This window comes from Aquarana catesbeiana, linkage group LG04 (genome assembly GCF_042186555.1).
Source record: "Aquarana catesbeiana isolate 2022-GZ linkage group LG04, ASM4218655v1, whole genome shotgun sequence".
NCBI classification, from domain to species: Eukaryota; Metazoa; Chordata; class Amphibia; order Anura; family Ranidae; genus Aquarana; species Aquarana catesbeiana.
In genome coordinates, this window is record NC_133327.1 from 69,261,935 (window position 1) to 69,277,031 (window position 15,097).

General features: G+C 44.1%; 1 protein-coding gene across 5 annotated transcripts in view; it reads left to right on the forward strand.

Annotated features, from left to right (window-relative positions):
* The first annotated feature begins 6,399 nt into the window (after positions 1-6,399).
* The window catches only part of ATAD2B (ATPase family AAA domain containing 2B), a 247,273-nt gene continuing 238,575 nt past the window's right edge, over positions 6,400-15,097 (forward strand). For 4 of the 5 annotated variants that reach the window (XM_073625324.1, XM_073625326.1, XM_073625327.1 and 1 more), the window contains exon 1: positions 6,400-6,704. In XM_073625324.1, coding sequence (XP_073481425.1) covers positions 6,594-6,704 — 111 coding nt within the window. In that variant the 5' untranslated portion in view covers positions 6,400-6,593. The remainder of the gene's footprint in view (positions 6,705-15,097) is intronic. The other variant, XM_073625325.1, reaches the window with a different exon arrangement.

The following is a 15,097-nucleotide window of genomic DNA, read 5'->3' on the forward strand; positions in this document are numbered from 1 at the left end:
TGTGCAGCTGTCTATGATAAAACAAAGAAAATAACTACAACCTGGTTATATTTAAAGCAGCAAAATTTCTCCACTGGAAGATTTTGATAGTGAAATTGAGGACCTGAAGATTTCAACCCCAAAACTAGTCCTGGATGTAATTTGCTGTGAGCCTGGAGAAACTCTCCAAAAAGTTTTGATGCCTACTCCGCCAGCACAGGAAAAGGATAATGAGACTCTAATGGGAGACATAACTCCACTTGTTCTAATGTTCCAGATAACATAAAACATTTCTGTTCAACTGAAAAGCATAACATCTCCCTAGAATATAAAAAAGAAAAGATGTCTGCAAACCTGCAGACTTTACAAAAAGCTGGTTTATTCACAGAGGCGAGGAACCACCAAGAGGTCCTAAACCTAATTAGCCAAGAAATGAATGAGAGACATGAACTGCGTCAGCAAAAAAAAGTCGAGATAACAAACATCAAGCAGGCATTAGCTGAACACTGTGAGTCTCTAAATCTGTGCAGGATCTCATTGACCTGTACAAGAGGTATGGGAAAAGCTGTGTCCACAACTTGCTCTGCCAAAGGTCAGGCACTGATAGAGAGATCCAGAAGATTAATTATGCAAAAGACGAGATTACATACACTGCAGAGAAGCTATTTAAGAAAGCTAAAAACAATACTCCTGTGCTGCCTATATATAGCGTTTTCTTCTCACGATCTGCCAGCAAACACTGTTATGTGTTCCCACATCTAAAAAATTGTTGTAAATGTTACTGTCACGCTTCTCAAAATAACCACCAAGCGATAGTGACTATACCTCACTGCTATAGGTAACTACATACACTCATTAAACCACTTTTGCATAAATACTCTTCTGTGCTATACAAATACTATCACAAATCAACAATTAATCATATATCAATAATCACATGAAATAACACATAAAACATGCATAAACAGTCTCTCAAAATTTCCCGCAACTCTCTCAAGTCCTCCACCCACCCAAATTGTTTTCAATCTTACACCACCTTCTGTGTAGTGAGCATAGGCAGTCTTTAAACCTTGAAATGTGATTTTCCCAATGATCTTATCCAGTGCTTTACCCAAAACTGTATTTTCAATGTGTACTCCACCTCCAGTGTAGTGAGCCTTTCGCCTTGTGTTTTTGACCTATGTAAGATATAGGTCTAAAAGCACTTTGTTCCCACCAGGGAGAAGGAATCCCCAGCTTGCCACTTCAGTTAGACTTGGATTTTCTTATTGTATGGCCCTTTAAGGGAAAAGACCTCCTGCACTTTCGACAGCCCCACTTTATGCTCAAAAGAAGATAAAGAATTCCAAGGTGTAGTAATAAACATATATAAAAGTATTGCACACTCACATTTGCTGGTGCACTTCAGACAACAGCTTGTAATAAGTTCAGTATAGCTAAGAACGCTTCTCCGGAATCAGACAACTCTGTTTCCTAGTAATGATGTCTCCCGGCATCATCCCATCGTCATCGGTCACATGACTTCCTCAGGGGATTCCTACCACTGCTAAATGTGACAGATTAATCTCAGGGATGCTGGTCGTTAAGGAGCCGGCACCCTCCGGCATCCTAACAACCAGTGACCCACCCCTGTCCTGCTCATTCAGTTGTCATCCGGGGATTACTGGCTAGGAAGTTAATGTAAACAAAGGAGAAGGGACTTTTATTATAAAAAAAAGTGTGGGGTTTCCCCCACAATCCATACCAGGCCCTTTAGGTCTGGTATGAATCTTAAGGGGGACCCAACGCCACAAAAAAAAAAATGGTGTGAAGCTGAATATGCAGCCTGGCAAGCCAGGAAAGGAGGAGGGGGAGAGATGAGTTTGCACCCCCCCTCCTGAAATATACCAGGCCACATGCTCTAAGGATTGGGAGGGGGTCCCTATGTTGATGAGGACAAAGGCCTTTGCCAGACAGTACCCCTACAAATTCCCGAAAAAGAATGTGCCCTAGATGTAAAAACACTCCTTGTAGGGGAAGGAGAATGGGGGCCAATTTCACCGACGTGTTTTTTGCACCCTGTTTAACCGCAGAGCAGACCTCCGGCTGCAGTGGGAAGTGTAGCTAAATGTTATAGTTTCAGCTCAGAGATGCTGGTTGTTATGGAGCTGCCAGTTCAGTGTCCAGTACAGTTCCACTGTCAGTCCTACTGCCAGCACTACCAAGCCTCTGCTCTACACCTGTGGGATGACCCACTTATAGGTAATTCCAAACTCCTGTGAGGGGGGGTTTCTGGTGGAACACCAGCTATTCCTTAAGCTGGCCATACACCTATAGATTATCTGCAGATTTTCTATGGTTAGATGGAAAAAGTGCAACAGATTTCTCCATATACGCTAAACTGTGTGGATGGCGGAATCTCCCACTTTTTACATCTGACCATAGAAAATCTGCAGATAGGTGTATGGCCAGTCTTAGTCTCAGCCCTCAAGTAAAGTGGTCATAATGTGGTAAGGTGTCTTCATCACTAGAACACCTAGTTCCTGAAACCTAGCATCTATTATTGCTACATTGCAGTACTCCTTCATTACTTGGAAGCAGATGGGGCCAGCTAGTGTCCTATGTTGCTAAGATGTAGGCCTTTTCTGCTGCTTAGCATCTTTCATCACTAGGATGAAGGCGGCTCCTGTTGACAACTTTTGCCACCTATGATTTTTAGTCTCTAGGATGGGGGTTAGCAACCTATGGCCCGTGGGCCGCACCCGGTTTGCCGCCGCAAAATGTATGGCCCGTCGGTGCATGTGATGAATCCATGTGCACCCGGCCCGCAAGCATTTTAACCCCGGTCGGCTTTCTTTTCTTGGGATAACAACCGATGCGGCTAAGAAGCCGTTCGGCTGTTATCCCAAGCAGCGTCCCCCCTCCTGCTGCCTTCCGCGGCTCACCCGCGGCTCACTCCAGTCCCACCGGGAGGCCAAAACGACCAGCTGGCACGTTCACCTGCTGGCCAGAGATCTGAAATAAGCCGGAATCGGCTTCGATTAGGTCTCAGATCTACTAACCCGGAAGCGACATCATGACTTCAGTTCCGGTTTACAGAAGACTTAAAGGCGCCAAATTTTAAAAAATGACAGCATTCAAAAAAGCCAAACTTGGTGTTTTAAATGCTTTTAATTGCAAAGGAGGGATTTGGGGTCTTACAGATCCCAGATTCCTCCATAAAGAGTAACTGTCACTGTGTCTATAAGAGCCCTTTCACTCTGGGGCTGTTTGCAGGCGCTATTGCGCTAATAATAGCGCCTGCAAACCGACCCGAAAGTGCCGCTACTTTCGATGCGCTGGCAGGACGGTAAAAAAAGTCCTGCCAGCAGCATCTTCGGAGCGGTGTGTATACCGCTCCTTTACCGCTCCTGCCCATTGAAATCAGAGAGGCGCTTTGCGGTGGTATTTAACCCTTTCTCGGCCGCTAGCGGGGGGTAGAACCGCCCCGCTAGCGGCCGCATACCAACGGTAAAACGCCGCTATTAATGGCGGCGTTTTACTGCCGACGCCGCCCCCGCCCCAGTGTGAAAGGGCTCTTACTGTCACAAGTGACGTTTACATTCCTTCTGACAGCAATTAAAGTGATCATATTTTTTTTCTTAAAGGGACAGTGTAGAAAAAAAAAATTTAAATAAAATAAAGAAAAAAAAAAAGTAAAGCGCCCCATCCCTCCATGATCACACGCGAACTCATGTGTAAGTCGCGACCGCAAATGTAAACAGTGTTCAAACCACACATATGAGGTATCGCTGCGATCATTAAAATCATTAAAGCGCAAGCAATAATTCTAGCACAAGATCTCCTCTGTAAATCTAAACTGGTAAACTGTAGAAATGTTTAAAGCGTCGCCTATGGAGATTTTTAAGTACCTTAGTTTGTCACTATTCCACGAGTGTGCACAATTTTAAAGCATAACATGGGGGGGCTGTGTAATATGCAGGGGGCTGTGGGATGTGCAGGGGGGGGGCTGTGTAATGTAAAGGGGTCCAGAGGTACGGGGGCTGTGTAATGTAAAGGGGTCCAGAGGTGCGGGGACTGTGTAATGTAAAGGGATCTAGATTACAGTAAAACCTTGGATTGCGAGCATAATTCGTTCCAGAAACATGCTTGTAATCCAAATCACTTATACTGTATATCAAAGCAAATTTCGCCATAAGAAATAATGGAAACTCAAATGATTCGTTCCACAACCATTTATTCATAAGTCCTTCAGTTTATAGTCCATATAAAAAAGATTATAGCAATGTGATGGGTTGCGTGACCATAAAATGTCCATCCACAAATGGCAGCCTCCACAAGGGGATTAGAAGCAAAATCCAGCAGGAGCTACAGAGTATAAAAGAGAAGAGAGGCGCCTCTAAGTGTAGCAATATGGTTACATTTAATGAAGGTACAACATTTAGCAACTCACATGGTTGGCGATTAAAAGAGGCACATATCACAGGCATCCGGGGTAAAGCTGTCCACATAAACCATCCCCTGCAACGCCGGCTTTTACCGCTCTCTTTCTGCAATAATGACCGCGAAGACTACCCTGCAGTAAAGCGATCTGAAAGTGAGGCTGAACCGCTCGTGGAGCGCAGCGTGGAAGGGACGACATCGATGGTGGTGAGGAGAACGGTCTATGTGGACAGCTTTACCCCGGCTGCCTGCATACTTAGATGTGCCTCTATTAATCATCAACCATGTGAGTTGCTAAATGTTGTACTTTCATTAAATGGTACCATATTGCTGCACTTAGACCCCTTTCACACTGGGGCGCTTTGCAGGGCTACAGCGCTAAAAATAGCACCTGCAAAGTGCCCTGAATGAGCCGCTGCTGTCTTTCCAATGTGAAAGCCCCGAGGGCTTTCACACTGGAGCGGTGCGCTGGCAGGACGCTAAAAAAAGTCCTGCTAGCACACCGCTCCTGCCCATTGAAATCAATGGGGCAGCGCGACTATCCAGCCGGCATAGCGCTGCTGCAGAAGAGCTTTGCGGTGGTTTTAACCTTTTCTCAGCAAAAAACGCTCTGCTAGCAGCCGAATAGTGCTGCGAAATTAACGCGCTTTAGCGCCGACACACCCACCGTCCCAGTGTGAAAAGGGCCTTAGAGGCGCCTCTCTTCTCTGTAGCTTCTGCTGGATTTTGCTTCTAATCCCCTTGTGGAGGCTTCCAATTGTGGATGGACATTTTATGGTTACGCAACCCATAAAATGTAAAGGAAAAGTGTAAAAATAAAAAAATAACAAATAAAATAAACAAAAAACGCAGAAGCGAATGCATACGTCGGTTTTGCCCGCATATGTAAACATGTGAGGTATCGCTGCAAACATTAGAGCAAGAGCAATCATTTTAGCACTAGACCTCCTCTGTAACTTTAAAGTGGAGTTCCACCCCAAAAAAAAAATTCATTAATGTGCATAAAAAAAAGCAAAAAACAAAAAAAAATGTGGACATTTTTTTTTTTTTTTTTTTACTTACCTCTTTATGCCTGTTGCTATGTGGTCCTCGAAATCTGCCTCCTTCAGCGCCTGGGCTCTGCTGTCACTTCCCTCGGCGCAGGAAGGGAGATCACCTCTCCCCCCTCCCTCTAGGCAATCATCTGGGACACATGACAGGTCCCAGATGATTGTGAAGCCACAGCCAGGCGCCCACAGTTAAAATGCTGGCGCTGCCGAGCAGAGGGGCAGAGGAGCGGGGCTTCGTTCCCCTGCATCGCTGGACTCTGGGACAGGTAAGTGTCCGATTATTAAAAGTCAGCAGCTGCAGTATTTGTAGCTGCTGACTTTTATTCTATTTTTTTTTTGCGGAACTCCGCTTTAAACATGTAACCTGTAAAAATTTCTAAAGGGTTGCCTATGGGGATTTTTAAGTACCAAGGTTTGGCACCATTACACAAGTGTGCGCTTTTTAAAGCGTGACATGTTAGGTATCTATTTGCTCGGCGTAACATTATCTTTCACCTTATACAAAAAAAAACTTGGTTAACGTTAGTGTTGGATAGTCAGGCCCTTGGGCCTGTTAGGCCTCATCTAGGAATAAGGGGGCTTCCACTGCGGACCTCTTTTGGAAGTCTCAGGTTCCACAACTACTATCTTCATGGAGAAGTCAGGGGACAGGGGAGTCACTGACTCAAAACCAGCCCTGACATTTCAAGTTTCCTGACATATCGCTGGCTAAATACTTGTTCTACACCAGCCACTCACAAAGTAGTATAAAATGCAAGGCTATGGAAGCCTACTTTACACACAACCCAAATCAGACACGCCCTTGTCTTTTCACCAAGACAGGTCCGCTTCTAATGCCTCCATAAAGAGGCACACAGACCCAAACAAATATGGCGCCCGGCGCTTCACCGCTCCGTCACATGACCGGGGAACCCAAGCCATTAAATCCAGGCCGGAGAGCGCCCCCTGGCGCCCGGATGAAAGCTAGCGCAAGCCAGCTGAGAAGTGAGAAAGAGAATAGGGAAATGGCGGCCGGCGGCGGCTGTGCCTGATCCGGAGGGAAGCCGGCTCTGATTCCAGCGGACTGTGTGAGGGGGGAGCCGTGCACGCTGGGCGGCCCGGGGACAGGAGGATAGGAGCCGGGGGACAGGGCTGGACGGAACCATGGTGAAGACCCGGCGGAGCGTCCAGAAGGGCCGCGAAGGGAAGTTTATCTCCTCCCGGACCCGTTCGGGCCAGAGCCGGCGGCTGGCGGACAGAGCTCAGGTGGGCAAGGTGAGGGAAAGAGCGGGTTGGGGAGCCGGGAGAGGCCGGGGAGGAGGAGGGGGGGAAGGCCTTTGTGTCTGTCCGGGCCTCCCTCCCTCCCACCGGGGACGGGGCTCCTGAGACCGGCTACACGGCTCTCTGAGGGGCTCACCATCCGAGCCCTCACCCGGGTGACGTCATAGCTGGCATCATTACGTCACTACTTCACTCACTGACCCATAATGATAATCATATGTGGCCCCTGACACCTCCATAGGGCCCCATATAATATATAAAGACTCCTTCACACCTATCAGAGGAGACAGAGAGTACATGCAATATGAGACTGTCAGAGATCACTGACATAACTGGATCTGTACAGGGGCCACAGATTGGGTGCCAGAGATCTAATGCTTACTACAGAGAGATCCACCTATAAGGCGGCTAGCTTCACAATCCTGCATGCTGGGAATGTGCGCAAAAAAGTTGCCTGCGTTACCGCCAATGTGCCCCACCTTAGCAGACGCACAGGGGTGCCGTTCAATTGTAATTCCCCCCCCCCAACGCTGTCAACTGCTGCGTGATTTCGCTCACGGTGAAGTAGCACTATATGCGGTAACAGATTTTATTGCATGGTGCAGACCTGCAGTGTATCGCCCTACTGTACATTGCCATCAATGAAGTGTACATTTTGTGCACGTCCAATAAAGTTCATAGATTTTGTGCACGTCCAATAAAGTTTAGGTTTTGTGCACGTCCAATAAAGTTTAGGTTTTGTGCATGTCCAATAAAGTTTAGATTTAGTGCACGTCCAATAAAGTTCATAGATTTTGTGCACTTCCAATAAAGTTTAGATTTTGTGCACGTCCAATAAAGTTTAGATTTTGTGCACGTCCAATAAAGTTCATAGATTTTGTGCACTTCCAATAAAGTTCATAGATTTTATGCACTTCCAATAAAGTTTAGATTTTGTGCACTTCCAATAAAGTTTAGATTTTGTGCACTTCCAATAAAGTTTAGATTTTGTGCACTTCCAATAAAGTTTAGATTTTGTGCACTTCCAATAAAGTTTAGATTTTGTGCACTTCCAATAAAGTTCACAGGTTTTGTGCACTTCTAATAAAGTTCATACAAAACAAAGGGAAAAAAAAAAAAAGGAGCTGAGTGATCGCAGAATTGTGCACCACACTGCCCCCTACCTCAGCCGGCCAAGGAGAGCTGTTGTAGCAGTAAAGCGCTGCTGTCCGGTTTGTGTGATTTCAGGCTGAACCGGTGCCGTGCGATTCAACACAGTGCAGTTTAAAAAAAAAAAAAAATAAAGATTTGGGTACGCCTTTACCTGGCGTTTCTTGTCACTAGGGCACCCTTTTGAACTGAAGGGGCCGCTGTACTTGCAAATGCTGTGCAAACACGCACATAGAGATGTGCAGGGAGCGGTGTATATGGACAGACCTATACAGCACATCCTGTCTGATGTCCTATCATAGTACAGAGATCAGTATGATACATTTAATGCTGTATAACTTCTTGACAGGTATTGTGCTGTGTGTTATGCTAATAATTCAAAAATTGTACCCTTTTTTTTTTTTTTTCCTACTTTTTAAGTTCACATATCCACTCCAAGTCACCTGAAGCTTCAAAAAGTTTTGGAGCTTTTGGCCAGATTTGCGCATTTTTGGCTCATTTTTATTCCCATGGAAATGCTATTTGCATGTTCTGTCATGTGTTTTTGCGTAATTTTCTGCTCAAATGAAAAAAAAAAAAAAAAAATGGTAATCTGTATATAAAATAAATACACAAATACCTTAAAATCATCATAAATGATAACATAAATGAATATGTAATATTAACCGGTAACCTTAAAATATATATTAAATTATTATTAATAATAAACTAATAAACACCCAAACCCGAACAAAAAAATAAATGTAGTTATGAATTTATTTTGTGTTAGGGTGTTTATTATTATTATTTTGTTAGGGATTATTTATTACATAGTATTCATTTAGTGCCGGTTCACACTGGGACGACTTGTCAGGCGACTTAGCCGTCTGATAAGTCGCGTCCCGTTCTGTACAATGGAACCGCGTCGCTCCGACTTAGCAAAAGGTTCCTGTACGACTTTGGGGGCGACTTGAGGCGACTTGCATTGACTCCTGTACAGAAGTCGCTTTGCAAGTCGCCGCTCCTGTCGTGTCCAGGTCGCCTGAGGCAGTCACGCTGCAAGTCGTGCTGCCTCAGTGTGAACCAGCACTTATTGTATGTATTATTTATGATTTTTATTTGTGTATTTTACATTTATTATCATTATTATTGGTAGTAGTATTAACATCCTAACCCAACCCCAAAAAAAAGACCATAAATAAAATATTAAAACCTAACCCAAGCCCTAATTCTTAACCGAACTTGTAATTCTAACCCAACCTTAATCCCTTACCTTAACGAAAAAAAGTGTAATATAAAAAAAAAAAAAAAAAAAAAGAGAAGTTGATGGAAAAAGCTGAAAAACTGAGCAACAAATGATGCAACAGACGATTGTTTTCTCTATTGGATAATAAAAACAAGCCAAAGCTGAAAAACACACATAAAACACACCAAAAAAGTGTGAAAAAATGCCGGAAAAATGGTCAAAGGCCTTAGTGGAACTAAACTGTCATCTCCTTTAAAGCCAAAGCAGTTGCCATGATGCTGCACATGTGATCAGTTATGACACTAGCCATTTGTGGCTTGACAGTTTGGTTGAGAGCACAAGCAACTGTCACAGTTGACATTTACAGCATGTCTTGCCATGGGAAGCAATTCCACTAACGGTTCCACATTTTCTAAACTGGTGGTGGTGGTGGGGGGGAATAGAAGCTGATTGGTTGTGATGGGCAATGGCACCAGTTGACACAAAACTTCTCACACTTTTTAGTAATTCCCTCTGACGTTTTATACTGCTCATAGTATGGTGAGCTTCTAATGTTCTCTATGGACAGATATGTCCACATTCTGTCTGATCCTCTTAAGAATAGAAATACTGGTATAGTGAGGGAAAAAGGTATTTGATCCCCTGCTGATTTTGTACGTTTGCCCACTGACAAAGAAATGATCAGTCTATAATTTTAATGGTAGGTTTATTTTAACAGTGAGAGAACAACAACAAAAATATCCAGAAAAACGCTTATAAAAGTTTATAAATTAATTTGCATTTTAATGAGTGAAATAAGTATTTAACCCCTTCGCAAAACACGACTTGGTGGCAAAGCCCTTGTTGGCAGTCAGAGGTCAGACATTTCTTGTAGTTGGCCACCAGGTTTGCACACATCTCAGGAGGGATTATGACCCACTCCTCTCTGTAGATCCTCTCCAGGTCATTAAAGCGGAGTTCCAGTCTATGGTATGTTTATTAAAAGGCAGCAGCTACAAAAACTAGCTGCTGACTTTTAATAAACACACTTACCTGTCCCACGGTCCAGTTTTTCTTCCTCTCTCCTCCCTCGGCGGCGCGGGCATCACTACTATGGGCACTCGGCTGTGACAGCTTGTGTGCCCCAGAAGACTGTAGGAGGGAGGGGGGAAAGATAACTTCCACTTCTGATCGCCTAAGGCGTCCGGAACCGAAGGGGCTGCGGGTACCTGTCAAAATCGGGTACCCGCTCCACCCCCCCCCCCCCCTCCTACCCAAAAGCTCAGTTTCACCATCAGGAGCTGGGAAGGAGGTCTTAAAGCAGAAGCAGGTGATCAAATACCTTTTCCCCTCACTGTAGTGTATGTACTGTACATTATCAGTGATGGGCTCTACCTAATAATGATCTAGTGTGTGTGTGTGTGGTGTATATTATGTTTGCTCTGTCACTTACATTGACCACAAATATTGGTCATTGTGTGCGATGTTTGCCCCGCCTGGCTTGTCATCTTGTCTCCATGACACCTCTGGTGTGTGTGTATATATAATATATATATATTCATTAAAGAGGTTGTAAACCTCCAAAAACAAAACAAAAAAACACCTGCAAGACAAAGGCATAATGAGCTAGCATGCATCGCATACTAGCTAATTATGAAATACTTACCTTAGAACGATACCCTGAATCGGTGCCGGCAGACCTCTGACAGTGCGGACATCTTTCCCGGACTTATTCACAGGTTCGCGGGCTCTGGCGCTGTGATTGGCCAAAGCCATGAAGACGTCACTCCTGCACATGCGCACGGGAGCCTCCAGTCACGGCACAGGCCCTGAAGAAATGGCACAAGCAGGCCGTTCCTCCAGTGCACATGCTCCTATGATGTCGGCGGCACCGTATTTAAGAAAATATCTCCTGAACGGTGCAAGTTTTGGAGATATTTACAGTACCTACAAGTAAGTCCTATTATAAGCATTACCTGTAGGTACGATTAGAGAGGTAGACTTTACTTCCTCTTTAATGTCCTGTCTGTCCTTGCAGTGTCGTATAGTGCTGTGGATGTTAATGGCAATGTTGTCATGCTTGTCCTCAGTGTGTGCCTTGTATTTCCTGTGTGTATAATGATGATCACATGCTATGTCTGCCTGGCCTGACCTCAGGCGACCTCTTCTCTGACACCTAACAGTATATGGTTCCGGTAATATGCATTGTGCGTATAGTATATTATGATTTTTTAATTTTTTTTATAATAGCCATACCTGCCTCATAGTGGGGGCTGATGTTCAGTACGGCATTTAGGAGATGTTTCTGGCGGTGTGTGTATGTGGTTGGAATCCTTGTGTGAAGTTCATGAAAACCCTGCAGCAATTGTCATTGTTTTGTACCGAGTGACTAATTCACAAGTTCTAATTTGTGATACTTTTACTGTACCGCACTATTGTGACAAAAAGTAATAAAGAAATACCACCGTCTCGCTATTGGATAAAGTGTAATACATTATCGACTGCCTTGCTTGTGGAAATATTGTGTTGTATCCTTGAAACGCCAGTGTGTGTTCCTCTGGAACTGATATTTGATGTTTCCATTACTCTTCCAACCTCTTCACAGTGGGGTTGATATACTAAAGCCTAGTACATACGGGCCGAATGTTGGGCGACATCAGCCTGTTCAATAAAAACCAGCCGGCATTCCGCCCATGTGTATGGCAGCTGGTCCAACAGAAGCTGGCTGTTTGGGCTGGCTTCTGTTGTATGAGCATACTGGAAAACCAGCAGCCGACTGGCTTCCAATCAGAGCACTGGCCAGGGAGTTCTGACAGGCGGGCCATCCCCCTGTCAGAACTCAATAGAACAGCAGGGGAGATCGCTGTACTAACATCGGAGTGGTAGTACAGTGGCTCCAATCTGAGTTGTCAGTTTTTCGATCAACCCGCTGGGTTGAATGAAAAAAAAAAACTACTGGTGTGTACTAGACTTAAAGGAGTTGTAAAGGCATTCTATGCATTGAGATAAACCTTTTGTGTGTAGCAGGCCCCCCAGTTCCCCTTAATACTTACCCTGAGCCCCTTCTTTTTCCAGCGATGTCCACAATTCCCTCCACCATCCGGGATTCTCCTCCTGATTTGGCTGGGGCACTGCCGCTGCGCCATTGGCTCTCACGGCTGTCAATCAAAGTCAGTTAGCCAATCAGGGGAGGGGGGCGGGGCCTGGTTGGGGCTCTGTGAATGAACACACGGAGCTCTGACTCGGCTCGGGTGCCCCCATAACAAGCTGTTGGTCTATGGGGACACTCGTCAGGAGGGAGGGGCCAGGAGCAGCGAAAAGGGACCGAGAAAAGGAGGATCGAGGCTGCTCTGTGCAAAACTAACTGCATAGAGGAGGTAAGTAATAACATGATTTTTTTTTTTTTTTTTTTTTTTAAAAGCCAGACTTTACAATCACTTTATAGCGGGAGAATGCAAAATCTGGTGCTGCTCTGCATAGAAACGAGTCATCTTCCTGTTCATTTTTTTTTTGTCAAAGCTTAATTTAAATGACTTTAGTTAGAAGCTCATTGGCTACCATGAACAGCTGCATCAGATTTTGAACACTCCCATTTTAGTAAATCAACTGCATACTGTCTGTGTTCTGCTACTTCACTGGAGACAAGCCAGTGACAGTTCTGTCAGACATACAACAGATGAATATATACACGTTACACATCTGATAGTACGATCTCCTTTAATCCCCTCCGTTTACCTTTTAAATATTACTAAACCCTCAACAGTAAAATTAGTCAGTATATGCAGTAAAACATGCTTGTTATACTCACTGTGGAACCTAAGGGGTTAATCCTCCGAATTGTGTTGTTTGATCCTGGCTTCTCTTACTCTCTCCCCAATCCATCTCCTGAGAAGACGGCCTTTGGAGTCACTCTGCACATGCTCAGTTTGGTATGTATTGCTAGAGTTTGTTTTTCTTGAGAGAGTGCATGTGATCAGCACAGGGCCAATCAGCACTGTCCAGAGGGTCAGGGGTCCTGAAGCCTCATAGGACAGTCAGAGTGGAATGAAAACTCCTACATGCTTTACCCAGACACTGATAGAAGTCATAAGACTGCTATATTCTGCTGATGAAAAAAGGTATTTAGCAATTTATATTTACTAAAATAATTGCATTTCCATGTTCTGTATACTGTGGGAGACCAGATATAGTGAATGCATGTTCTGGACTTAGTAATACTTTAATTATAATATGAGGGCAGACCCAGACTATTGATTATATTTGTTATCTAAGCAGGCAGACTCTTGTACTACATAGCTGATTGTTTAAAGGGGTTGTAAAGTCTCAAGGTTTTTCACCTTAATGCATTCTATGCATTTAAGGTGAAAAACCTGTACTGCAGCTGCCCCCCCCCCCTTTTTCTTACCTGAACCCGATCATTCCAGCAACAAGCACGAGCCCAGTGGCTCCAGCCACTGTCTCTGTCCTCATTGGATAGATTGATAGCAGCAGGAGCCAATGGCCATCCAGTGACACAAGAGCGAGGGGCGGGGTGCCGATTCCTGCTGTCTGTGTCAAAGGACGCAGCAACTGGACTCGTGAGCGCGCCCGCACGGGTGCCCCTATGGAAAGCTGCTTTCCGTGGGGGCATCCGATCAAGAGGGGCCAGGAGCGCCGCCGGGGGACCCCAGAAAAAGGAGGACCGGGGCCACTATGTGCAAAACCATTGCACAGGGCAGGTAAACATAACATGTTTGTTATTGCAAAAAAAAAAAAAAATATATATATATATATTTTAATGTAAAGTCAGCCTAACACCAGCAAATACCTACATTTATTTTGTGTTCTGCTTTTCATTGCGCTACCACGAGACAGATTTTTAAAGAGCATCTACACCACTATTTATGGATTCCAGGATATGTCTTAGCTGATGCTTGATAATAATGCTAACTATACAATTTGTGCCTTGTATATTACACATTGTATACCTTGTATGATACCTGATGATAAAGTAGAACTATTTACAGTAAACATATAATATAGCTTCATCTGACAATATATTGTGTGATGTTCATGATAAGTCTACATCCCCTTGCTTAAATCATGTCAGTATTATCAACCAGTGACATGTATTTTGCTCATTAGATCTCGTGTCTCTCGGACATATGAGGACATGACATATGCTTGTGTTTTGGCTATACTGGAATTATTGTACATTGGGTAAACTGAGACAGTTATATGAAAATTATTGTACAGATCATTTGAGTGTTTAAAATCCTTAGGGTGTTCATTGTTTAATAGTGTTTGTGTATATATTGTTACATTAGTGTGTGTGTGTGCATTGTTACATTATTGTGTGTGTATATATTGTTAAATTTTGTGTATATAATACGTTATTGTGAGTAAGCATTGTTACAAGAGTTGTAATTGTTTTCACATTGCATTGTTTTGTATAGCGTGTATGTATGTTACATTGGTGTGTTTCTTGTTAGTCTCGTGTGTGTGTGTATATATAAAATATATTTTGGGAAAGAGGGTTTGGGGCTTTATAGGAGACTCATCTCTCTCTCTCTCTCTCTCTCTCTCTCTCATATATATATTTTACATCCTAGTGTTAGAAGTTGCATTGCTTGGATGACAGGACATTTGTTTTGTTCTTTGTATTTCAGGCACAGAGGGACTTGGTATACAGTGTCATAGTCTGGCTGTTGTGTGGGTGTAATGTGGGCTCAGCAGATGTTAGTTTACAGTGTGGGTTGTTCTCTGAATTGTACAAAAGAACAAAAGTTCTGGGTTTTGTTGTGGCGTGTCACAGCCGCCTGGGCGCCCTCACTGGTGACAGCAGGTATATACCAGTGTGGTCTGTTCAGAGTCTTGCTTGGCATTTCTTGATTTTTGTCGTTTTTTGTTAACTGTGCTTTGTATGCAAGACACTCTGTACAAACTAGGCTTCCTAGGCACACCTTGAAAGCTGACATGAAATATTTCTCAACTTCTCCACATAGTCAGATCCTCCCTGCAATTAGACATGCAGCCAGGCTTTGTCCAATGTCTG